This window comes from Eulemur rufifrons, chromosome 17, assembly GCF_041146395.1.
Source record: "Eulemur rufifrons isolate Redbay chromosome 17, OSU_ERuf_1, whole genome shotgun sequence".
Classification (NCBI taxonomy): Eukaryota; Metazoa; Chordata; class Mammalia; order Primates; family Lemuridae; genus Eulemur; species Eulemur rufifrons.
In genome coordinates this window covers 76,981,521-77,007,445 of record NC_090999.1, presented here as the reverse complement: position 1 = coordinate 77,007,445, position 25,925 = coordinate 76,981,521, and the positions used below count along the sequence as shown (strand labels likewise).

General features: G+C 34.8%; 1 protein-coding gene across 1 annotated transcript in view; it reads right to left on the bottom strand.

Annotated features, from left to right (window-relative positions):
* Positions 1-25,925, bottom strand: part of MAN2A1 (mannosidase alpha class 2A member 1) — a 167,736-nt gene that overhangs the window by 84,691 nt on the left and 57,120 nt on the right. Inside the window, exons 6-10 of the mRNA XM_069492771.1 lie at positions 18,596-18,769; positions 17,422-17,608; positions 13,263-13,440; positions 3,702-3,904; positions 750-932 (exon numbers count right to left, since the gene is read on the bottom strand). Of these exons, the coding sequence (XP_069348872.1) occupies positions 750-932; positions 3,702-3,904; positions 13,263-13,440; positions 17,422-17,608; positions 18,596-18,769 (925 nt within the window). The remainder of the gene's footprint in view (positions 1-749; positions 933-3,701; positions 3,905-13,262; positions 13,441-17,421; positions 17,609-18,595; positions 18,770-25,925) is intronic.

The following is a 25,925-nucleotide window of genomic DNA, read 5'->3' as shown; positions in this document are numbered from 1 at the left end:
GTGGTATGATAATAGAGAACTCATTATCACAAAGGGTAATCCATTGTTAGAAATATCCATTGATAGAAAGCACTGTTTACAAAGTCCTTTGCTATTCTGAGATGACTGTATGCATTGTTTCTAATTCTTTCATACAGAAATAACTGAGCTTCTACTCCCTCACTCATCTGACAGCCTTTCAATGAGTTGAAGACAGTTTTGATGTCAACACCTAGATTCCCAATTGCCTATATCATCCATATAGGACAAGGTTTCCAGGGCCATCTCTTTCCTAGTGATGCTTCTCAGCTTATTCTTTTTTGTCAATGCCCCTCTAACAAAAAAGAAGTAGTATCTATGGACAACTGCATATGAAATAGGATGAGAGTAAACTGATTTGCAATGAAGTGAGGCTCTATCTCCCTCAATTATAACTATGATTTGTTTGATACCAAATCCTTGGTCAAAAAGATAACTCCAATCACCACACTGTATTTAGGAGAAAAAGCTTTACACAGCAGTAATAATGTTTTATTACCGTATTTGCAGAAATGCACTGCAATAAAATGTTGGGACAGCTAGGACTCTGTCAATAGATTTCTTAAAAAATGCTTTGAAAATTGGTGATGTTTTGCTATAGCAATACTTACGAGGGATATCACTGTTAATGTGGTCTGATATGCACTAACAACTCCATCAAAAGATACACTCTTATGACCCAAAATTTAAAAAGATTTTTTTTAAAGAAGATTTTTCTACAATTACATTACCTGATACCATAATCCACAACCACCCAATCTTTTGCCGTTCCTGTGATAGCATCATGATGTTGAAACAGTCCCAAATTCCTTCTGGCTTCTGTTAGTGACTTGTAATGTGATGATGAAAGAAATTTATTTATCTTGTATTTCTCAGCTCGTCTCAGGGCAAAATAGTAAAGAATTTCAGCAGCCCTAATTGCATAAAACAGTCATTGATTTTTATTTCAAAATACATATTTTAGTTCACAATCTAAAACATGTAACCATTGACACTTTTTAAATGTTTTTCAAAATCCACAATTTCAGTACAATTTATGAAAAAGATACTGATAATAAACATTTATATAAAACCACCACAGTATCCATATAATACACCTAAATCCTCAATCATCAAAGAACACCATGACTACACTGATACCAGGGGTCCTTACTTTGGATGGTCCTGGAGAGAAGCCAGCACCTGTTGGCAGCAAGACAGGTTTATCTATGTATAACACAGTGAAAAAATACCTGAACATGACAGTAAGAATTGGATAAATGTCTCTGTCTATTCTTTTCTCCTAGAGCAGCATAGACAGATACCATGAACATCATCAGACAGCCCCTTACTCTCACATGTGTACATGAATAGGCGAGATGGTAGAGAAAAGCATGGTCATGTGAGTAGGACACTCAGAGGAAAGGAGACAGAACATGATGGCCCAATAATAGCTCAGGGGCAAGGGTTAGCTTCAGTTTTGAATAATAACGTACAATATAGAGAACGTAATAATGTAAACTGAAAAATGATAAATAGGACATCATTTCTCATGTATTTTAAAGAAAAAAAATATTTTAACCTTACAATATTTTTTGAGTAAGAAGGATATGGGGGCTATGATTTCCACCTTTAATTTTTTTCATCAGAGGATGTGGTTCAAAAAAAGTTTCTAAAAAAGTTCTTTTAAAAGAGACACAGCTTGATGAAGTAAGAAGTATAAGGAGGCTCTATATGCCAAACATAGTAAAGACAATAGCGAGAAAATCAAAGCAGTTGAAAATGCATCAAGATTCAGGAAAAAGAAGATATTAGAAGTGCGTTTTTGTAAAAAAACAACCAAACAACAACAACAAAAAAAACAGGAATTCCTCTAAATTGTGGAAATAATCAAAGGATAGTAAACAATCTCTACTTGTAAATTCTAACCCTTCTAAAAATCATGGCATGAGAATAAGTTTGAATTAAGTAAATTGTACATATATGTTCATATATATTCATGGCAAATACTCCTGATTTTGAAAGGAATACATACTCATATACAAATATCACACTGTGGTAAAAAGTGGATTTTGGAAATACTTTCCTCTTTATACTTTTCCATCTTATCCACATTTTACAAATGAGCATAAGGCTGAAATATTACTATTTTCTGACAATAAACTTATTTTCAAATAAATTAATACATTTGGAAATTCACAACTATCGTATAGCATTTTGCCTTGTTTAAAGTAGTGGAATTTTCAAAATATATTACTAGCAGTAACCACAATGCCTTGAACATGTTCAATAAATTAAGATTAAACCAATATTCATAATTCTAAGCCACTAAAAAAAACTTCACACTTAAAAATCACTAATTCAGTGGTCCAAAAGAATATCTACATTATTTGAATATACTTCATTTTATTATAGAAAGTAGAATAACATAAGAGATAACTGGGTGACATTCTATTGGGCAAGAATGCATAAGCAATATAATATATAAACACTATTTTATTATAAGTGTAATAAGATCTATTCCTCAGGCATATCCAAAATAATAGTCAAAGGTTAGGCTTTTCAAACAACATCAACAACACAAAAGTAATAATAATAAAAACACACCTTACTATACCAAAGTACAACTCTTGAGGAACTCATGATTTTTATAAAAAGCTCTTCCAAAATCTATAAACGTCCAGTAGTGTATAAAAGAGGGTAGGTATGATCTAACTTCTTGTTAATAGCAAGAGTCATTATGAAAACAAATTACTCTATTGGGCTACATATAGCGAAAGCCTCAGGAGCCCCAGGGGTATTAATAATTTATCTTTACCAAAAAACAAACACAATTGCTTAGAACCACACTCTCCAATATGATAGCCACCACTCACACACAGCTATTAACACTTACATTAATTGAAATTAGATGAAAAATCAGTTCATCAGTCACACTGGTCACATTTCAAGTGCTCCTAAGTCACACTTGTCTACTGCCTACCATACTCAACAGTGCAGAAATAGAACCTATCACTATGGAAAGTTCTGTTGGACAGTGATTGAAAGTTCTACTGGATAGTGCTAGTTTAGTGCTTTTATGTTTTCTATTGACTTTTCTGTCTTCTTTGTACCCATTTACTTTTTCAACCAATCACTGTCTGCCCCAACAATTCTCTTTTTTAAAAACTTTGTTCTTCTAAGCAGAATATCATAAATATAGAAATGTGTTCCAAGTAAGTAAATAAGAAAGAATTGAGATGGAGCCACTAAAGTCCTCCCACATATAAAACACATTAATTTTAGATTGTGTGCTTTGAAACCCACATTTTGGCTACTGAGAGGTCCTACTTGCTTCTTGGATGCTCAACTGTTTCCAACAATTCAGCCCATCAGATTACTGTCTTGGAGATACCCATGATGGTGTCACTGAATATTAACATGATATGCAAATAATATCGATCAATTAATTAGAAAAATACAAAATGCAGAATACAACTCCTAGAAAATCTAATTAAACTACTTTTCCTTCCAGAATAAAAATCCATGTAATAATTTGATTATAATTTGGAGACATATTTCTGATTGCATTAAAATTTCACAATTACATTAAGCACATCATTAACACTACATAAATGATGTATATCATGCAAAACTCTACAAAAATGCTACGAGAATATAAATGCAGCAAATAAATAAATGTAGCTATCTAAGGGTAAATGTACCTTAGATGGGATTCCATGATTCTATCCATTCGTTTGTAAAAGGGTCTGGATGTAAAGTAGCCACTCCAATAATGATCATCTCGGTCAGCATAAGTGAAAAAGTCTCCACTTAGAATAGGAAACATCGACTGGCTCTTCTCTTTCTGATTTGCAGCTGCTTTATCCAGTGCATCAAAATAATCTGATAAAGTTCCAAACTGTATCTAGTTAAAAAAAAAGTTACACTTCAATTATTCATTTTTACTTGAAAATTATTTACTTCTTATGTTAGAAGGGAAAGTTAATAAATATTTAAGATGTGCTTCCTTCCAAGTTAAGATGAACATATAGCTCAGATTTTACAAAAATCAGAAGCAGGGAGGAAAGTATCAGTGACTCTTTTACTTGCATCAAGTCACAAATTAAACAAGAGAAAGCTCGTACAGCTGAGCAGTTAGGAGAGCTATCTGGATCTGCATATGTGTGGATATGAAAACTTACATATCTCTAGAATTTCAAAGTGTGCAGGAATCTGGGCGTGGAGTAATCCAGATGAAGGAAGGACGAGGGCAGTGGCAAATATAAAAGACACATATTTTGAATAAAATATACTAGAAGTCTGGAAGAACCGTTTTGTTCGCCATAAAGAATTTCATATGTCATGCCCGCCCCTGCCTGTCATTCCCCTGCCCCAGTTGAGTTGTTGTAAGGGAGAAGGGAGAGACTTTAATAACAGCAAGTCATTGAAGAAAATCAAGCTTTCTCCACCAGCAGGTAACACCAACTAGAAGTAAAACACACAAAGGGTAACAAGAATGGCAGGCCTGACTGCTCACATGCACAGGTCTTTCTGACTAATGATTTAAACCAGCAGTACCAAAATCCATTTTTATGAGTACAAACTATTCTACAAATCAGAGGAAAAAAGAAATATCACACCAGATCTTATAAACAGATATTAAAAGGCAGTCTTGTTAAAAATAGATTATCCAACAGGAAATGTGCTCCTTTCAACAGAAAGATGCTGCTTCCTACCATATACACATACAAAAAGATATTTTAAGTCATTTTGATTCAATGTAGCAATGGCATCGGTATGAATCTCATCTCTACCACTTATCTGATATGTGGTTTTAGGCATATAACATAATGTCTCTGTCCATCCCTGTGTTACAACAAATAGTGTTCTAAGTAAAAAACTTAACACATTGACTGCCATGTGAGTTGTATTTAACTCAGGCTAGTTTTGAGCCCGGGGCCTCATGAAGCAAAACCCTGCAGCTGGTTCATGAAAATCTTACTTGTTGATGTTCTTATGGTTACAATTAATATTGACAATTTAATTTTTAAAAGGTGGATTGTGTTGCATATAACTAACACACATAAAACAACAAATTAGAAAGGATGGTTTTGTTTTAACAAAAGACAATGGCCCCAGGGAAAACTGTTTTTTTCCTAGTGTGGCAGTCAATTTGTTAAAACCATGACTGGCAATGGTAGAAGCTTTAGCTATTATTTTTCAGTTGCAGAGGCAAAATTTCAACTGGAAATATTGACAGCAATGATATTAATAGGACAAATATAAGTTATTGTAATCTAATTGTGCTGTAATAAATGTTTAAATCCTTACATTTATATTAAAGATAAGCTATTTTCAACTATACTATCTACTTTTATCTTGGCTTTAGCAAATAAATACGATCTTGTGCAAATTAATCTATTTGTGCCTCAGTTTCCTCATCTAAAATGGGAATTATCATAGTGTTTGCCAGAAAATGTTCAGAGGATTAAACTACTTAAGTGAAAAAAAGCACTTTAAACAGTTAATGGCAAATAATAAGCACTTAATACATTTTAGCTAACATCGTAAGCATTTTTATACTCAGTAACGTTACTAGAAAGCGGAATGTGTATGTGTACATGTATGTGTGGCCATACAAGAAATGAGGGTCATGAATAGAAGGAAATATGGCATTAACTTTATATCCAACAGGTACAGATGAGCTTGGGGAAATATACATAACAGTGACAAAATATTCAAAGATCTAAATATTTCTGAGTCTCACTTTCCTCACCTATATTATAAGGAACTTTAGATAACAAAAATTTCTTTGAAATCAAAATTTAAGAATCTGTGGCATGCTACAGAGTTAATATTAACAACAAAGTATACCCTTTTAAAATATCAATTAATTTTTGGTGTATGAGCCAGGATGAAAATACTTCCTTCTTGGCAATTTCCCAAAGTTTACCTAAGTGGCCTAGTAGGCTTTCTCACAAACTTAATTCAATCTATAAGGATTAAAAAATAATCCTCTACCTGTGTTAGAATAGTTTCAAAATTAAGTTTTTAAAGTAAATTTTTCTAGAAAGTCTGTTAGCTCATATAAAGTAAATATTTGGGACACTTGAAATAAATAAAAATATTTAAATGTTTTTTATATTAAAAGGCAACAAATTCAATCTTAAACATAAGAAACCTGTAGAAGGACAACACAGACAAATTGCATAAATTGTTAAGTGAGTGACAACAAATGGCAAACTGTCTTGGCTAGTCCAGTGTTAATTTTCAGCTATCTAAATTCAAGTTTTTACTTTTATTCGCCCTTTCATTAAAATAAAATAAATTTATGCCTCCAATTAAGACAAAAAAACATTAAATGTCCCATAGAAAACAAGTAACGAGATTAACTAGATCAGCAGTCCCCAACCTTTTTGGCACCAGGGACAGGTTTCATGGAAGATAATTTTTCTGCAGACCAGCGGGGGATGGTTTCAGAATGATTCAAACGTATTACATTCATTGTGCACTTTATTTTTATTATTATTACTCTGTAATATATATAATGAAATAATTATACAGCTCACCATAATGCAGAATCAGTGGGAGCCCTGAGCTTGTTTTTCTGCAACTAGACAGTCCCATCTGGGGGTGACGGGAGACAGTGACACCCAAAGCGTGTTGCTTATGTCCAGTCTACTCCGTAATCTTGATTGCTGTCACTGCAGAAAATCCTGCTTCACAAAGATAGGATGTTGGAAATAGATGTTTTCAGTGCTTCTGTGGCAATCTCAGGATATTCTGCCATGACTTTAATCCAGAATGTATGGAGATTTGGAGTTGTCTCAAACATACTTTTAAAGCCACTGTCATTTGAGATCTCAAGCAGTTGGTCCTCTTCTAGCACAGACAAAGTTGATCCACCTGACTTATTCACAGATAGGACACAGATCCATTCCTTCCCACTCGGGGGTCTTCTGTGGTTGGAAAGTAATGCCCAGACTCTTTTGAAAGCTGAGATAGGTGGTCATGCACCATCTGGGAGAAAGAAGGCCCTGGCTCAGTCTCTTTCAAAACCTCTGCTAATGTTTGAAACATGTCAAAAATCCCAATGTTCACTCATTGCCTCCATAATTCCAGTCTGGCTTTGAATGCAGCCACTTTATCTGCCAACTTGAACACAGTTGTTGTTCCCCCCTGAAGTGACAGGTTGAGTTTGTTGAGCATGTTGAATACGTCACACAAGTAAGCAAGTCTTGCGACTCATTCTATGTCACCGAAATGTGCTGCCAGTGGTGACTGTTTTTCTAAAAGAAATCTCTGGAGCAGCTCTCGGAACGCCAAAACTCTGGCCAGTGATCTACCTTTAGAAAGCCATCTCATTTCTGGGTATACGAGATACGAGAGGACAAGTGTGCTCTGTATCCATCTCCTCACAGAGCTGCATGAACAGACATGAGTTAAGGGCACGTACTTTAAAGAGGTTGATCATTCAGTCACATCCTGCAAAACGCTGTTTAGTTCAGGTGACTTTCTTGGTTAGTGAGCATTTCTCCATGGATGACACAGTGCAAAGACTCACATTCAGAAGTGACCTCCTTGACCCATGTAGTGAAACCAGAAAGCCATTTAGTCATGGCAGCTGCTCCACCCGTGCATATATCAACAAAAAATGACCAATTCAGTTTTCCTGGGATGTAATCATTCAAAGACTTGAATATTTCTGCAGCTGTAGTGTTCGTTGGCAACAAAAGTGCACATAACATATCCTCATGCACATCCTCCTGAAAAATCTATTGCACAAAAACAAGCACTGTTGCCTTGTTGTCAACATCGGCAGACTCTTAAACCTGGATTGCTACCAAGGTAACTCATTAATCCTCTGTAACAACTGTGCCTCAATATCCTCTGCTATTTCATCAATTCATCTAGTTAGGTGCTAGCTGAAAGAGGAACATGTGCCACCTTTTGCACTGCAGCCTCTCCTAAAAGTTCATGGCAAATGTCCTTAGCAGCAGGCAGGATCAACTCTTCACCAATAGTTAAGGGCTTCTTAGCTTTAGCAATGAGGTTAGCCACTAAGAATGATGCTCTCAGTGCAGACACATTTGATGAAGTGATGGCCTTCAATAATTGCTTCTGTTCTTCGTGTTCACATTTTTTTCTTTTGAAAAATTCCAAAGGTTTATCTTTTAATGCAGGGTGCTTGGTCTCCATGTGGCAAAGCAGTTTTGATGGTTTCATGGCTTCCATGGATAGCCGATGGGTACATATTATACAAAGCAGGCTTGGAAAATGTGAGACACCTGTTGCTATGAACCCGTAATTTAAGTAGGACTCTTGGTATTTTCTTTTAAATGCAGCTTTCATTTTGTTGGCAGTCTTAGAGTCTTCTGCTGTCTCATCATTGGGTCTTTCCCCCTTTTCAAAGAACCTCCCCAGTGATGTTTGTTTTTTACTCATTTTTGCTAGGGTCAGCTTGTGGGGCTTACTTAAACCATGATGACTGAGACAATTGAGCAGTGAGGGAAAGAGGCACGGACAGAAGTGGTAAATAAAATAATGGGTGGGTCACACGTGGACTAAAATAAGCATCGGATTCTGATTTAAAGCCTGCCACCAGATGCAGCTTTATAATTGAAGTAAGATGCTCATTTGCCACTGTAAAGACTGTCACCAGATGCAGCTTAATTGTCACTTGCTACTCACTGATAGGGTTTTGATATGAGTCTGCAAGCAACTGATTTATTATGGTCTCTGTGCAGTCAAACCTCTCTGCTAATGATAATTTGTATTTGCAGTTGCTCCCCTGCGCTAGCATCACTGTCTCAGCTCCACCTCAGATCAGGTTAGATTCCTATGAGGAGTGCGCAACCTAGATTCCTATGTAAACATGCACGGTTTACATAGGGTTCGCGTTCCTGTTTACACAGGGTTCGAGCAGCTGTACACACAGATGAAGCTTCTTCGCTGGCTTGCCCGCCACTCACCTCCTGTTGTGCAGCCTGGTTCCTAACAGGCCACGGACTGGTACTGGTCTGTGGCCCAGGGGTTGGAGATCACAGAACTAGATAAACTATGCAGAGAAAAAAATCTGAGGATACCAAAGAGCAACCAAAGCAGCCAGTACTCAAGGGACAAAAATTCTAGAGGGAAAGGAAATGTATCAAGGTGAGCCCTCCACTCTGCCAAATTTTTATCTTGGTGTACTGGTCCAATCCCTGTACAAGACAAAAAGGCTTCAAAGAGAGCAATGCCCTAGAAGAAGCAATTGATAAAATTCAGCATCTAATCATGAAAAAACATTCTGCAAATGAGGAATATAAGGAAAATTCCCTAATCTGATAAACAGAATTTACAAAATCCTATAGCAAATATCACGATTGATAATGAAACACTGAATGTTTTCTTCTTTAGAAAAGTATGTCCACTTTTACAACTTCTATTCAACATTATACTGGAGGATACAGCCATTGCACAAGGCAAGAAAACAGACTGAACGGTATAAAGCTTTGGAATGGAAGACAAAATATGCCATTATTCATACATTAAAAATCCAGAAAGAATCCACAAATAAGTAAAATTAATAAATAAATTTAACAAGGTTACTAGATACCAGGCTAAAATGCAGAAGTCACAACTGAATTATTGTACAAAAAATATACCATGTTCATGGGTTAGATGGCCCAATATTTATAAAGAAGTTAATTGTATTCAAATTGAACCACAGATTCAATGCAATACCAATCAAAATCCTCCCCCCCTGCCAATTTTTTTTTTTTGGTAGAAATTAAAAAGGTGACCTAAACCTATGTAGAACTACAAAGGACTAACAATACCCAACGCAATCTTGAGAAGGAGAATCAAATTGGAAGACTTACACTATTGGATATTAAAACCTATTGCAAAGCAGTAGTAATTGAGATAATGTGAGATTAGTCACATAGACCAAAAAATTTGAATAGAGAGTCTAGACACAGATTCAAACAAATGTAGTCTCACTCATGGTTAATGACAAAGATGACACTGCAGTGCAGTAGGAGAAACCATGGTCTTTTCAATCAATGGTGCTGGGTATCTTTATGAGCCAAAATGTTTCTTGTCCCCTACCCTCACAGGATTCACAGCAATCGGTTCCAGACAGATTACAGATCTAAATGTTGAAGATGAGACAATACAGCTTCTAGAAGACAGCTAAACAAAAAATGTGTTTTCATGACCACAGGGTAAACAAAAATTTCTTAAACAGAACATAGCAAGCACTAACCATAAAGAAAAATATTGTTATATTAGAGTTAATTAACATTAAGAATTTCTGTTCATCAAAAGGCAGCATGAGAAAGTGAAAACAGGCTACATAGGAGACAATAACTGCATAAATTTTATCTGAATAAAGACTCAATCCAAAATATATAAAAGAGCTATAAACAGTAAGAAAGAAAACAGATGAAATTTACTTAAAAAAAATCATCCAAAGACTTAACTATGCACTTCACAAAAGAGGATACCCAAATGGCAAGAAACTTAGGAAAAGAGGCTAAACCTCATCAACCACCAGAGACATACAAAATAAAATCATTCCATCAAAAGGACAAAAATGAGGGAAAAAAAAAAATCCTGACAATACAAAGTAAGTAAGGGTGTGGAACAACTAAAACTGTCCTACAACAACTGATCCATCTATTTTGGAATATTGTTTAGTAATGTACACTAACATTGAACATGTGCATACCCAATGACCAAAAAATTCCATCCCATTATATGCTCACATAAACTCACATACATGTGACCAAAATAGGTAAAAAATATTCAAAGCAGCTTTATTGTAATAGATAGAAACTGGTAACAACCCCAAATATCCAACAACAATGGAATGGATAAACTGTAGTATATTTGTCAAATGGATACTAAAGATGCTAAACAGAGCTAAAAGGGAATGAACACTGCTGCATGCAACAACGTGAATGAGTCTCGCAAAGATAATGAGGAACAAAAAAGAGCCAGATACAGAAAAGTACACACTTAGGATTCCCTTCACATAAAATTCAAGACCAGGCAACACTAATCGTGGTAACAGAAGGCAAAGCAGGAGTTGGTGACGACTAGGAGAAGGATCGGAAGGCTTTTCCCAGGTGCTATCAATGTGCTACACCTTGATCTGAATAGTGATTACGTGGAGGCTTTTAAACATGAAAAATTCTCTGTACACGTACAGTCTGTGGACTTCTCCTATATGTGATACTTCAATTTTCAAAATTACTATAAAAATATTGTTTTAGTGGGCAAACAAAGGAGGAAATAGGTAAAATACTAAAATCAGGATCTAATTTTTCAGAGTCAGGCAGGAGACCAGGCGCTTCTATGGACTCCAAAACCATTCCCCAGTAAGATATACTTAGAGGTAAGACACCCCCATGCATACCTTCTGATCTAATAAAATATCCATGCATAAGCGTCATCTTTGAAGAAAATATAGAGATAATTTACACATAGTCCTATGCTCAGAGTTCTTAAGCTGGTAAAAATTCTATTATAAATAACTTGAATAAACTTGATATTTATTAATATCTATTTAATATTATTTAAGTTTATTTAATAAACTTGAATTCTTTTTTTTTTTTTTGAGACAGAGTCTCGCTCTGTTGGCCGGGCTAGAGTGAGTGCCGTGGCATCAGCCTAGCTCACAGCAACCTCAAACTCCTGGGCTTAAGCAATCGTACTGCCTCAGCCTCCCGAGTAGCTGGGACTACAGACATGTGCCACCATGCCCGGCTAATTTTTTCTATATATATATGTGTGTGTGTGTGTGTGTGTGTGTGTATATATATATATATATATATATTTTAGTTGGCCAGATAATTTCTTTCTATTTTTAGTAGAGACGGGGTCTCGCTCTTGCTCAGGCTGGTCTCGAACTCCTGACCCTGAGCCTCGGCCTCCCAGAGTGCTAGGATTATAGGCGTGAGCCACCGAGCCCGGCCTTAAACTTGAATTCTTACTACATAAACTGTGGTCTGTCATCAGCTTTCTAATTTCCTACACAGAAATATCATGTAATTTCTATAGTATTAATATTTTCACAAATCTTCTAATGTCTTACAGGCTAATGTGTGAAATAATAAACATGTTGAATAATTAATTTTCTCATATAGGGTTTCTAACATGCGTTTTCAAAAGACTTTAAAAAAAAGACTTATTATCTCTGCATTCTGGAACTGGGGAAATTAAAAAAAAGGAAAAAAAAAAGAAAAGAAAAAGACTTATGGTCTCCAGACAAAAAAATGATAAATGCTCAGGGTGATGGATATCCTAAATACCCTGATTTGATCATTACACATTGTCTGCAAGAATCAAGATATCACAGTCACCCCATAAATATATATAATTGTGTATCAATAAAAAAATCAATTTTGTAATTAAGTAAAAAGAGTGATTGACCAAATGCAATATATGACTCTTGTTTGAATCTTGACCCAAACAAAGCATTTGTTTAAAAAAAATGAGATCAGGAAAATCTGAATCTATCCAGATATGATATTCTCAAATTATTGTTAATGTTTTAGATGTGATAATGGTATTCTGAGTGTATTTTTAAACAGAATCCTTATCCTTTAGAGATAACAGTTACAGATGAAACTACATGACATCTGAGATTTGCACCAATGTAATCCGGAGGGAGGGGTGAGACGGCGGCAGGGCACAGTTGAAGCAAGAGTGGTCTCGAGTTGATCAGTGCTGTAGCTGAGCCACGGATATGGGGAGAAAGGGACTATTTTTGCAGTTCTCAAAACTTCAGTCTACGTTTTAAAAAAAAAAAAAGAGTAAGAACCAAAGGGACATGATTAATGTTATAAGTCTTCTCACTTAAAAAAAAAATGCTACTGTATTCTCTGGACATAAGATATTTGTTTGCAAAATTCATGACATGTTCATCACATCTGCCAGTCACACTACTAAATCACAAGGATGCAACTGCCAGAGAAAAACAACAAACTTTCAATGCTTGTTGAAAAACAGAACATCCCTGAAAAATAAATATCACAATTTAGTAGGTCTTTATGTTCAATCACATAAAAGTAATTCCTCTCTAATCCTCAAGGAGTGGTAGGAAAGGAACACCTTTAGAAACAGAACTACAGTATGCAATAATTTTCTTCTTAACGAATGATACTTTTACATAGGAATTATATATTCTAGGAAATACTGGGAGGAAAGACAAACTAAGAATTTGTGTTATAGCTTCATTTAATAATGAAGGTTCCTCTCAAATATAGTATCACAAATCAATGTTTTCTCATTACCATTACGTTGAACTGAGGTTGAGAATTCATATAATCAAAAAGCCGCTGGTAATTCTTGAACTGCAAATCCCATTCTGTATATTCACAGTAGCGGAAATCATCTCCTAGTGGGGCCAGGAGAACTTTACTACGAAAAAGCTTTGACTTCTTTCGGTACTGATCTAAAAGCATCCAAGCCCTACAAAAGAAAAAGGGAAAATATGACTTCGATTAAGAAAAGGCCAGCAGGGCAACTCATTAAAAAAGAAATAACTAAATTCAAAAGTGTATTATCTTCAATGAAATTATTGTATATTTTATCTATATTTTAGGTTAGTATGATTTAAAAGCACATTTTTTAACTACCAGACTAATTTTCATTAACCATTTAAAATATTCATAAATTCTTATCAGAGGGAAAAACTTACAGTTTCCAATGGATTATCCTTAGAGAAATATGGTCACATTCCAACTTTGGCATATAATTACTTGGACACCAATGTCTTCCTGAAGCCTAGCCACAGAGATTGGATCCCAGATAGCCCATGTTTCAAAACAATTTAGTCCAAGAAGACAGTAAGGGCTTATCACCTATATAAAAGTTTGCTCTGCCATAATATTCATTTCTCTAATCTAAAATTGCCTGATTAAACATAGAAAAAAGTGTATTTTGAACAAAACCAAAAAGAATGAATAAATCTTAATCTGTAACACTGTATAGAACTGTATTTCCTCTTCTCAAGGAAAAATATCAACTCATTTAACACTTGCCATCAATAATCTGTATTTGTCACAGTGTCCTTTTCAGTAATGAATCACTAGATAAGGCTTAGGAGTTGAATCAGCTATTTTGGTTTCTACTTCCCTGGGCCCTAACCCATGATTCAAAATACCAGCTAAATACAACGTGCTGATGTGATGGAACAGCTTTTATATTTCATATTCTAGTATTCTGCAGAACACCCTTTGGAAAATGCTGAATTGGGAAGTCATTTAAGGAAGTCTGGAAAAACAAACTAAGATGGAGGGCTTGTGAAAATGAAATTAAACAAACAGATGAACATAGAGTAGTTCACAGTGTTTATAAAGCCAAAGCTTAAGAAATTGGTGAATAAATGACAAGTATTTTTTTAATTTAGTATTCAAATTCAAGAAATTCAATGAATTTTCACTTCAGGAATTATCCAAAAGTAAATTCTAATTCACAATATAAAAACGTACAAAAGTAACTCAAAAAACATCAATGATGGAAAGAGGCATTTTACAAAAAAAATTTAACTAAAATTAGAATCTTATATGGTCTTTCTACATTGTTTCTCAAATTGCTTTGCAAATTTAAATTTTATCAATAATATAATAACATGGTAAGTAAAACATAACCAGTGTTCTTATATAACATATAATGTTTAATTTTCTGAGGTCAGCATTCAGCGCGTCACTTAATCCTTACTAGTGATATACTAACATTTCACATTTATCAAAAGTACATTTAGGTTATAACTTTTAACAGAAAAACACATGAACAATGAGATTAACCATATATAAATAGAAATAAGACCCCAAAAATGAGTAAAAAAAAAATCAAATATATAAACCACAGACACAAAATATACTATGATTGAGCATCCAACAAGATTCCCTAGGAAGCCTGGGGAAAAAGGGGTAACTACTAGACCTAATACCATATCTTGTGCTTATACATATAAAGCACATACACAGAAAGGAAATCACAAACTTTAATGACGTGCCTTTTACATTTGGCATCTATGCTAACCTCCATGCTCCAGTTCATAAAGTATCAACACTGGGAAGGCCAAGTAACCAGCTTATACCACCTGTAGTTCACCATATATTTAGTGAACTCATGACTAATCAATTGACCAACATCTCATTTGAAGACATGCACATACAATTTGCTCTTGATTTATTCTACCAAGTAAGAAATGTCAACTTAACTATAAGCAAGAAAAAAAAAATCCCTAAAATATCAAATCATCTGACATTCAATGGAAAAAGCCAACTTAAAATATATAGTACTCAACCAAAAATGAACTTGTTGAAGGATGATATTTCTTTATTTGCAAAGTAGAGGAACTTGCTGAACTGGACATATCAAAAGATGCCACCTGTATATTATAGTTAAATCTCATTTTCTTTAGGGTATTAGAAAGCTGAAAGGTGCCATTGAGCTGGAATGCCTATGTTTTATCTCCATTCATCACCAGGTCAAAACAACAGTGATATTTAGATGTGAAGTAACCAGTAGAGTTAAGATTTCAAGACCTGTAAGAAGTTTTTTTAAAAAAAACCTATGTAAGGATTACACATATTCATTCACCTGTGTGTATGTGCCCCCAGGTGCCTGGAAACCACTTTCAAAATCACTGCAACTCACTGAACACAAGGTATGATCCTGAGGGGCAATCACTGAAAGGCTAGATGAGATAGCAAAAGGATTACAGAAAAATGCCTTTTTCCCCCAATAATGTGCCTCAAACAGGTAGTCTCAGCAGCACCCAAAAGAGTGAAAGAGGGGCTCACAATATCTATGGATGCACTGAGATTCCACAACTGAAACATCTGGCTAACCTTAAAGATGTTTCCCATCCCTGACCACCTGGGCTGAGAGGAGTAGTGTAAATACCTGTAAATATAAATAGCTTTTTCCCTGAGTAGACAGGCAAGGGTCCTCCCACCCTTGCCCTCTCCTTTTCACTGCACCTTCTGCTACATAATATACTGACTTATTCTCTCATGCTGACCTAGCCTAACCCTAGCTAGAAAGCAAGCTGTTCCTCATTGGTTCTCACTGTCGTGGGAACCAAGAAAATGAAACCTTGGACAGTTTTTCAAAACAACAATGAAAGTCAGATTTTGATAGAAGGGCTCCACGGCAAGACTGCCATGCTAACACCCTATCATGTCTGTCACAGTGAGAGCCTCACACTGGAATATTTCCTTTATACTTACAAGGACTCATTCAAGGTAAAAAAAAATCCAATCTCAGCCAGACATGGTGGCTCACACCTATAATCCCAGCACTTTGGGAGGTCAGGGTGGGAGGATGGCTTGAGGCCAGAAGTTCAAGATCAGCCTAGGCAAAATAGGGAGATCTTGTCTCTACAAAAAATTAAAAAAAAATTATCCAGGTGTGGTGGCACACACCTGTAGTCCTAGCTACTCCAAGGATCACCTGAGCCCATGAGTTTGTGGTTACAGTGAGCTATGACTGTACCACTGTACTCCACCCTGGGCAACAGAGAGAGACTCTGTCTCTAAAGTAAAAATTTAAAAATAAAAATTTAAAGAAAAAAAATAAAGATCCACTCTCACCTTCTTCCTCACACACATTTTTTAAAAAGAAAAAAGTAACTTTTTTAATAAGATGTTTTGATAGTATAAAAATCTTAATTTATTTAAAAGCCTACATTATTTTCCTAGCACAGTTTAGTGTTTTTGTATAACAACACAATGTTTTATTTTCATACATCATACACCACTAATTTTTAAGTGAAGAAATTAAACTTCAAAATCACCAATATTTGAAACTATAAGTAACTTGGTTTAATAAGATGCTTCCATCATTAGCACAGTTTTCTTCTAAAGCAATGATTCCTTCCTTTGATTTTTATTTAAATGTATTTAAGTATAAATATTCCTAATTAAAATTTTCTGTAAGTCAAAAACATCATAACGATGCAAAGATGTGTGTTTATCAGAGCTGGGCGGCACGCACCATTATTGAAATTGTTATTAAGGGAACAGATAATTACACTCTTTATGTGTTCCATTTCAATAAATGTGTTTTTGCAGTTGGGTTGTTTTTCTCACCAATTTGTTCAATAGGGACCAGAAGTTTTATTATCAACAAAAGTATATGAAATCAATCAAACACAGTAGAAGGCTTTTTAATGAGGGTAAGGGAGATGGTAATAATAATGCATTATAAGTTATCCATTGTATATTGATCTACTATTGTTCAGGTTCCATTAAACTGTAACACATAAGAGGTACAGTGAAGGCTCTGGTGTCTTTTAGCTGCTTTAGATCTGGTTTGAATGAATGCCTCGAACAAGGATAATGTTGGCTACTAAAGCCCATTTGTTTAACCCTTCAGCAACTAGTAGCTAAGTAGCTACTTTATTCAAGATGTTATCTTATTAAACACGTATATTCATACCTGCTGTGGACATTTCCAGTATGTATTGTTTCTGCGGGGAATCCCCAAGGACAACCCAATCTACCTCCAGGAAGCCGTTTAAAATCAAACTGGCAGCATATTTTAGGATCGGGTCCACAAGTGTGAGGGATGTCATAGCTGTAGAAGGGCATCATGTGGCATAAAATATCTGTGCCAGATCCTAGATCTGAAATAAAGAGCCAACACACAAACCTGCATTTATAAAATTTGTTTTCCCAAACATGATTCAAAATGCTGTTATTTTATACATATATAATATAAGCTCTACCTTAAATCAACAGCCCCCTTTAACTTCCAGTACATATACCCCAGCAGTATATAATACAACCAGTCTGAAGGAAGATACACATCTCAGTTTATATCTACCTCTTTTATCTAGATATGGCAGAGACAGAAAAGCCCCACCAGGAACCAGCATCTGCTGACCTGGAAGGATATAAACTGAGCAGAAGGAAAAGCTACAACCAGCTTATCCAAAATCATGGCCATGTCTCTCCTTGGCTGCCATAACAAGACACACAGAGATCATTACTTTAGCTGCAGAGGCTGGGCGAGGAGAGAAGAAGGGAGTAAAAGAGGAAACTGGAAGAACAAAGGAAGAAGACCTAAATCTTGTATCCTCTCCCCTAACAAAGAGGTACCCAGAAGCATGTCCTTGGAACGCCTAGGTACCCATGCAACACAGTGTTAAAACAGGTTATACGAGTGAGGGCTGTTTTAGGAAGACAGGAATAGGTTTTAAAAGGCAATTCCTACAAGATACAGAGACAAGAGAGACAGAAGAAGGAACACTGGTTGAATATAAGATTAAATGACTGGATATGGGTCCTAATATATGTTCAACTTTGTGATAAAATATGCTTTCTAAAATAGAAGTGAAAGCATTATTTGCAAAATACTAACTGCTTATATTTATTAACTCCCTTTAGTCATTAAAAATTTTTTAATATGTTCTCTAGGTAAATATCAGCATTACTGCTTAAAAGAATCTTGACACAAATACATTGGAAAAATAATTTTAAGAGTACCTTCATGCAAGCTGATTTTTTTAAGACTGATACTGAATGAAATCTACAATGGCATGAGTTCATAACCCTTGTGAAATAACATGGAGGTCAAGCGGGATCTTCAACTTTCATCAAACCCTACATACCCCAATTCTGTCTCCAAAAAAACTCCAATGATTTCTGCAATGCAAAGTGTTTTTTAATTGCATAATGAATTCTCTGGATAAGCATGTGAGAAAATCCAGCACGTTTTAGAAGATAAGCCATTGTTGGTGAATGTCCAAAAGGATCAATAGCCCAGCCGGACCGAGGTTTCACTCCTGTTGATAAATAAGATAAATGTTATTTTTTAAAATTGATAAATGAAATAAAAAGAAGTCACAACACATGAGATCCACCAGAGTTCTAGGGTTTCCCAGGGTAATAAGACAAAGGATCTGCCCAGCATTATCCTATGTGAAATACTCCTAGGAGGACTCTATGCAGAGAGCATTTTGCCACTGCCCTGTCCATCAAGGCGGGAGAATGCTCACTGAAATTAATCAAGTGCAGTTGAAATAAGCACTCTGCCATCTTACAGCTATTATAAAGCCATGGCCATTAACTGGAGACAGAGAAACAAATAGAACCAAGACCCTGCCCTCAGGGATCTCACAGTCCTGTTGTCTGTGGAGTTAGACCAGGAGCTCACTATTATGTGACAAAAGTAATCTAACTCATTTCAACTTATATTTCCCAAGCTCAACATTATGGATTTTTTAGTCTATATTTCATACCTTACAAACAGCCCAAAATCATCTTATTATATAGTGTCAGAACTGGCCAAAATAACTGTACCATGTTTCCTTAAATCCTAAAATATTTTAATGCTGGCACTTTCTCTCTACCTAGAAAGGAATCAGTGCAATTTTTTACAGCTGCCTCATACCACTGATAAGAGCCATCAACTACAGATCTACCTCAACTTCACAAAGGATAAAATGTAAAAAAATAAAAATAATATATATACAGTTCAGAATTAATAAAATAAGATTATTCATCTAGCAGTATACAAATCTGATCTTTTAGTTAATCAGTATTCTCAAATAATGCTTCTACTTACAACCTATAAATCGACATAAGTAACATTGCTGTGCGCATTTTTTTTTCATTCAAACATCTATTTAACACCTTTCCACATACCTAAGACTATGAAAGACCCTAGGGTTACAAAAAATGAGTGAATCCTGATCTTGAGATCTTGACCCTAGTTGCAAAGACTTTATTCAAACAGGTGCAACACAAAGTAATACAAAAGTCAGCAGAGAGAACTCTGTAGAGCAATACTGAAGAATAACATAGAGATGGAAAGCCAGCAAAAGAGACTGAAAAGGAAAAGTCAGGACCCACGTAGGAGCAAGAGCGTGGAATCGAAACGCAAAAAGAGTATGTGTCAAAACTCAAAGAACCGACCATATAATTGAGCATTTCACACATGTAATTCACCTCCAAAAACTTGTAAAGAAATACTGGACTCTAGTAATTTTGTTTTTTGTGGTGGTATGAGATTTAACAATTCTGAAACTTGCTTTAATGTATTCTAAAAATGAACAAATGAGGACAAAGGAGCCAGGATTTTCACTGTAAGACAAGTAAGTACAAACATGGGAATGTGAGACTGGAATATATCCTATAATATTGAGTTGGGATAGAAGATATCAGTACTAACTTAACAATTTTCAACAAATAGGCATAAAAATATAGATACAGATATCTGTATGTGTATACACACACACACACACACACACACACTCATTTCTCAACCCAGTGCACTAGGAGGAATTAGATGCAATAACACCTCAGTACCAATGAGCTCACCTTAGCTCCCAGCTCTTGGCCTCTAGAAACATTCTTTTTTAAAAATAACTGAAAAAAATGGCTTATTCCAAAGCTGAGGCCAGGAAAGTACATAAGCCTGGATCATATTCTTGGTTCATAAAGTAAAGAAATCGTAAAAGAATCATGGGACATACATAGTAAAATACCTCAAGAGACAAGTGAAAGGAGCTTCCACTAGGCAAAATCTGGGACAACTGGGATGTCAAAATAAATAATGACAGTACTAGATTATAACCCAGTGAATGTAACAATCCATGAGCCCATACTGATATAAATAAACAAACAGGAGGCAAAAAGGAAAGCTCTTCCTTTAGTAGAATGCCAACTAACAATTATAGAAGGAATGGTGGAATTAGAAAGTCATCAATGAATGCTAAAACTAAAACATGAAAGTTTGCTGAGGAATAGGATATTTACCTAGTCTCAGTATATATCCCACAAATTATTAATTAGAAAAGAAGAAAATTAACAGGACAGCGAAGAAACTTAGCAGACACACCTTCACCAATTTATCCAGCCTAGCATTAGTTATATTGGGACGGAGGAGCACCATATGCCTCACGATATCATGCACTGAGGACTAGGGAAACCACTGCAGTAACACTGCAGCAAGATAGGCAGATAGGAGGGATACATAAATAACCTGAGTCTAATCATGAGGAAACAGACAAACTCAATTGAGAGACTTTCTACAAAACTGGCCTGTACTCTTTAAAAATATAAGGGTCAAGAAAGCCAAAGAATGGCTGAGGAACTGTTCCAAATTAAAGGAGACGGAAGAGACATGACAACTAAATGCAATATATGACCCTGGATTGGATCCTGGGCTGGGAAAGAAAAAAACAGCTTTTACAAAAGACGTTATTGAGACAACTGACAAAATTTAAATATATCCTGTGAACCATATTGTTGTATTGTATCACTATCAATCTTCCTAATTTGATAACTGTATTCTGATTATATATAAAAGTGTCCTTGCTTCTTAGGAAATATGCAATGAAGTATCTAGAGATAAGGGGACAAGTTACCTCCAGCTTACTCTCAAAGGGTTCAGAAAAACATGCATATGAACCTATGTACAGGATATACGGGAGTCCTTCCCAAGTATTATCATGCAACTTTTTAAAAATTTGAAACTATATCAAAATTAAGTTATCAAATAAAAAAGGAGTGATGTCCCAAATAAGGGCAGAATAAGCTTACAAACAAGATAAAAATCAACATCAAATGCTATGGTGATGTCAGAGAGTTTAGTGCCATTCAATTTAACAATTATAGCAACACTGGCAATCTTTTCCACATCAAAATCTCTTGATCCACACACAGGGGTACCAATCTAGCAAGCTGCAATGGAATAAAGAATCCCTGAGAGGTAATAATGTAGAAAAGAGAGGATATAAACTACATTTTTTAAAGTTTTGATATGAAAGGAGGTGAGAGCTAGAGAGTGACTTAGAAAGCAACCCAGTGTCTTGCTGGGGTTTTCCTTAGCATGAAGCAAATAATATTTTTTAATAGGGAAATAAGAGGGTAATTTAGGGAAAAGTACAATATAGGAAAAATCCAAAATTTTCCAATAAAACATTTGTCAATAAAACTAGGAAAAACCATCAAATTTTGTGCCTTCATGTAAGAATAAGATTATCAAAATATATAAAAGTAAAAACTTAAAAATATAAGAAAAATGATCATTAAAAAGAATAAATGACACCAGTCAATTCTTGGCAAACCTAGTAGGCTTAAAAATTAGAAGATGGGTAGTATGAAAATAATTAATAAAATTGATTATTCTAAGTACATTTACTATTATTATTTTAGAGGAATAAGGAAACATATTAGCAGCATGGATATTTTAGTGAAAAGACAAACTTAAAAACTCAAAAAAGTTATGATTAAGTATAATAAAGTCTACAAAAACAGAAATTAATAGTCAAAGATTAAACAATTAAAAAAGCATCCCATCACCAAATGTAAAAACGAAGTCTCTAAAATAATAGTTCTAAATTTAGAAAACAAAACTGAGATCACTACTCTAATTTACAAGATGCAGCCAAAGCTACAATAAGAAGAAACTTCATATACTTAGATGTGTTCATTATCTTTAAAAAAAATAGAAAGTAGCTGAGCTAGGGAAAAATCCCCCTGAACCTGGTTTTCTCACCTTTATGGAACACGTAGTCACTCATTAGTAGAAACCTGTGTTAAATTAAATTTATGGGAGGCCACGGTATTGGACTGAGCTCCTGCGCTTGGCCCCAACAGACCAGACCAAACCAGATTGCAGTCTCTCGTGCTGGGTACCACATAGTCAAACTGAACTTTAATATGTTCCAATTTTCCAAAACACAGGACACTCACAGCAACCAGTCAAAGGGGCCCAGTCTACTTGAGCCAGCATGTAAGGAAATCTCCTCTGTTTTAACCCCTTAAGGAAAGTAACTTTAAAACAACTAATCTGGTTTCTGTTCCCTGTTTCTTCTTTTTCAGCCGCTTTCTGCCTACAAAGCCCACCTCCTCTGCTCTGCTCAGCCTTTCTGTTCCTTAGATGTGATGCTGCCCTATTCATGAATCACTAATAAAAGTCAATTAGATCTTTACACATAATTTGTTGAAATTTCACTTTTTGACATCTGTGGGACTCTAACTGAACAGTTTTATGATGCTGTAACTGTCATTCTGTGTGTTCAGTTTGGGATGCAAGAGAGCGTGAAGCAGCAAGGTACCTCTTATGGCTGCTGCTAAGAGCCGTGAGTACACCCTGAGCCGCATCAAAGGCAAGCACTGCTCCTCTCCAGGGCAGCTGGGGGTAGCAGTAACAAGCTCTCTCAGGCTGACCCTGCCACAGTGCCACCACCCTCTGCAAAAGTGAGGGCCAACTCCATTTCAGCAGTTTGCCTGTGCTGAGTCCCCAGCATGAGCGAGATGGATGGGCGTACTCTCTCATGAAAGGCTCCCTCCCACTCACTTCGGTTCCTAGAAGGAGAATAAATGAGCCACAGTGTTTGTATGTGAGCACATGTACTCCTTACCAATGCCTTGAGGAGAAAAACACAGACGGAAGGGGGGAAGGGGGAAGAAAATAAAGATAAGACAGTATGAAGAAACACCAAATACTTACATTGGCTTAAAAAAAAAAAGAGAGTTGATCTTTAAAAAATAAATAAAGCAGACTAATAGTCAAATAAAAAGGCCATAGAGAAAACTGGAGAAAAGATAGATATAAAAGTTGTAGAGAAGAAGATAGTTTTAAACACTTTACTATGCCTCTAATACAACTAATGAAAAAAAATTTTCTAAATACAATCCCATTTTTGTGGAATAAAATTAATCTGTGTTTAAATATACATATGGAAAGATCCAGAATGTTATATATATCACAATACAGTAATCTCTAAACATTAGGTATAGGATTTTTCCTTACTTTCTACTAACATGTATTATTTTTCCTATTTGCCTACATTAAGCGTACATCATTTGTGTAATAAAATACTGTTTAAAACAAAGAATCATATAAAATTTTTGTTTTATATTCTAAATCATTAAAATGTTGATAAGAAGCCTGGGTTTTTGATAAAATGATATAATTTACATTTTATATGTCAATTAAATTATATCAATGACTGTGGAGAAATTTTTAGCATTATCAAAAAAATTTACCTCCAATAAAAGATTATATAGGCATAGAATTTTACAGTAAATTCTTTCAAATGTCCATAAGCTGTCATGGAATACAAAGGAGGATGTAATGCTACCCAATTCATTTTAGTAAGTAACATAAACCAATAAGAATACATGTAAATATAGTACATTAAAAAAGAAAGCCAATCTTACTTATGAAAATGGATATAAAAGTCCTAAACAAAAACACTGAACGAATTGAACTCAATAGCAGCAAAACCAAAAGGGATTTATCCCAGCAAGTCAATGACTTTTTAACTGAGCAAACTGCTGTCACATTCATAGGGCAAATAAAAAAAAAGTAATATTAATAGATTCTGAAAGAAATCCAGTAATATTCAATACTTATTGCTATTTGAAAAAATACTAAAAAGAAAAACAACTTTCTAAACACTATAAAAAACACCTACCATAAAATCCTAGATAATACTTGGCATAGAACAGCTAAACAATTTCCACTAAAAAATCCGGAACAATAAGATCATTACTATAGCAGATTTGATCTATGCAATAAAATATCAAACAGATATATGGTCTAAAGAATATTAGGAATTAAACAGATATGATAATTTTCATTTTTGAAGATGATAGTATATACTTACTATAACCAGTAAGAAATTACATAAAATATTAATAATAATAAAACAAAATAGTACACTTGCTACTTAGGAGATTTATACACTTACATCACACATACACAGAAGCACATCAAAATTTTTCTTATATACTAGTATAAAATGATTAAAAGAAATGAGAAAGATACCACTAAAAACAAATGAACCACCACAGAGAAAACATTCATAAAAGATATGTAACAAAGAGCTCATATTCAGAACATACAAAGAATTGCAACCCAAAAATAAAAGACAACAACCCAATTGAAAAGAATGGGCAAAGATTTAGAAACTTCAACATAGGATGTACCACTGGCCAATAAGAAAAAGAAAAAGTACTCAATACCATTAATCATCAAAAAAACACAAATAAAAACAATAAAATATCACTAATATACTCACTAGAATGGTTACACGAAAAAAGACTGACAATACCAAATGTTGGCAAGAATGTGGAACAACCAGAATTCTAATTCATTACTGGAGAGTATAAAATAACACAACCACTTTGGAAAACTCTTTCAAAGCTTACATAAACTTAACATATATGTAGCCTACAGCCCAGTAATTCTACTCCCAGTATTTACCCAAGAGAATGAAAACATATGCCTTCAAAAGGATCTGTGCACAAATGTTTATTGCAGTATGATTCATAATAGCCAAAAACTGGAAGCAACTCAAATATTCACCAACAGGAAACTGAACAATGGAACACTACCCAGTAATAAAAAGGAATGGATTAGTAACATACACAACAAAGACAAATCTCAAAAACTTTATGCTGTGATAGGATGTAAGACCACTATACAAAAATCAAACGTATTTCTATATACTAGAAATAATAATCCTAAAATGAAATTAAGAATACAATCCCATTTATAGTGGCAGCAAAACAAATAAAATACCTAGGAACAAATTTAACTAAGAAGTGTAAGACTTTTATATTAAAAGCTATAAAACACTGTGGAAAGAAATTAAAGAAGATCTACATGAATGGAAAGACATCCCATGTGAATGTATCCAAAGATCTGACATTGTTAAAATGGAAATATTCCCCCAGATTGACTTACAGATTCAACATAATCACTACCCAAATTCCGGATGGTATTTTTGCAGAAGTTGAAAACTGATTTAAAATTAAAAAAAAAAAAAAAATCAAGAGAACTTGAACGGCCAAAACAACCTTAAAAAAGAACAAAGATGGAGAACTCACACTTCCCAATTTCAAAACTTACTACAAAGCTACAGTAATCAAGACAGCATGGTAAACAGACATTTAAATCAATGGAATAAACTTCAGGGTCCA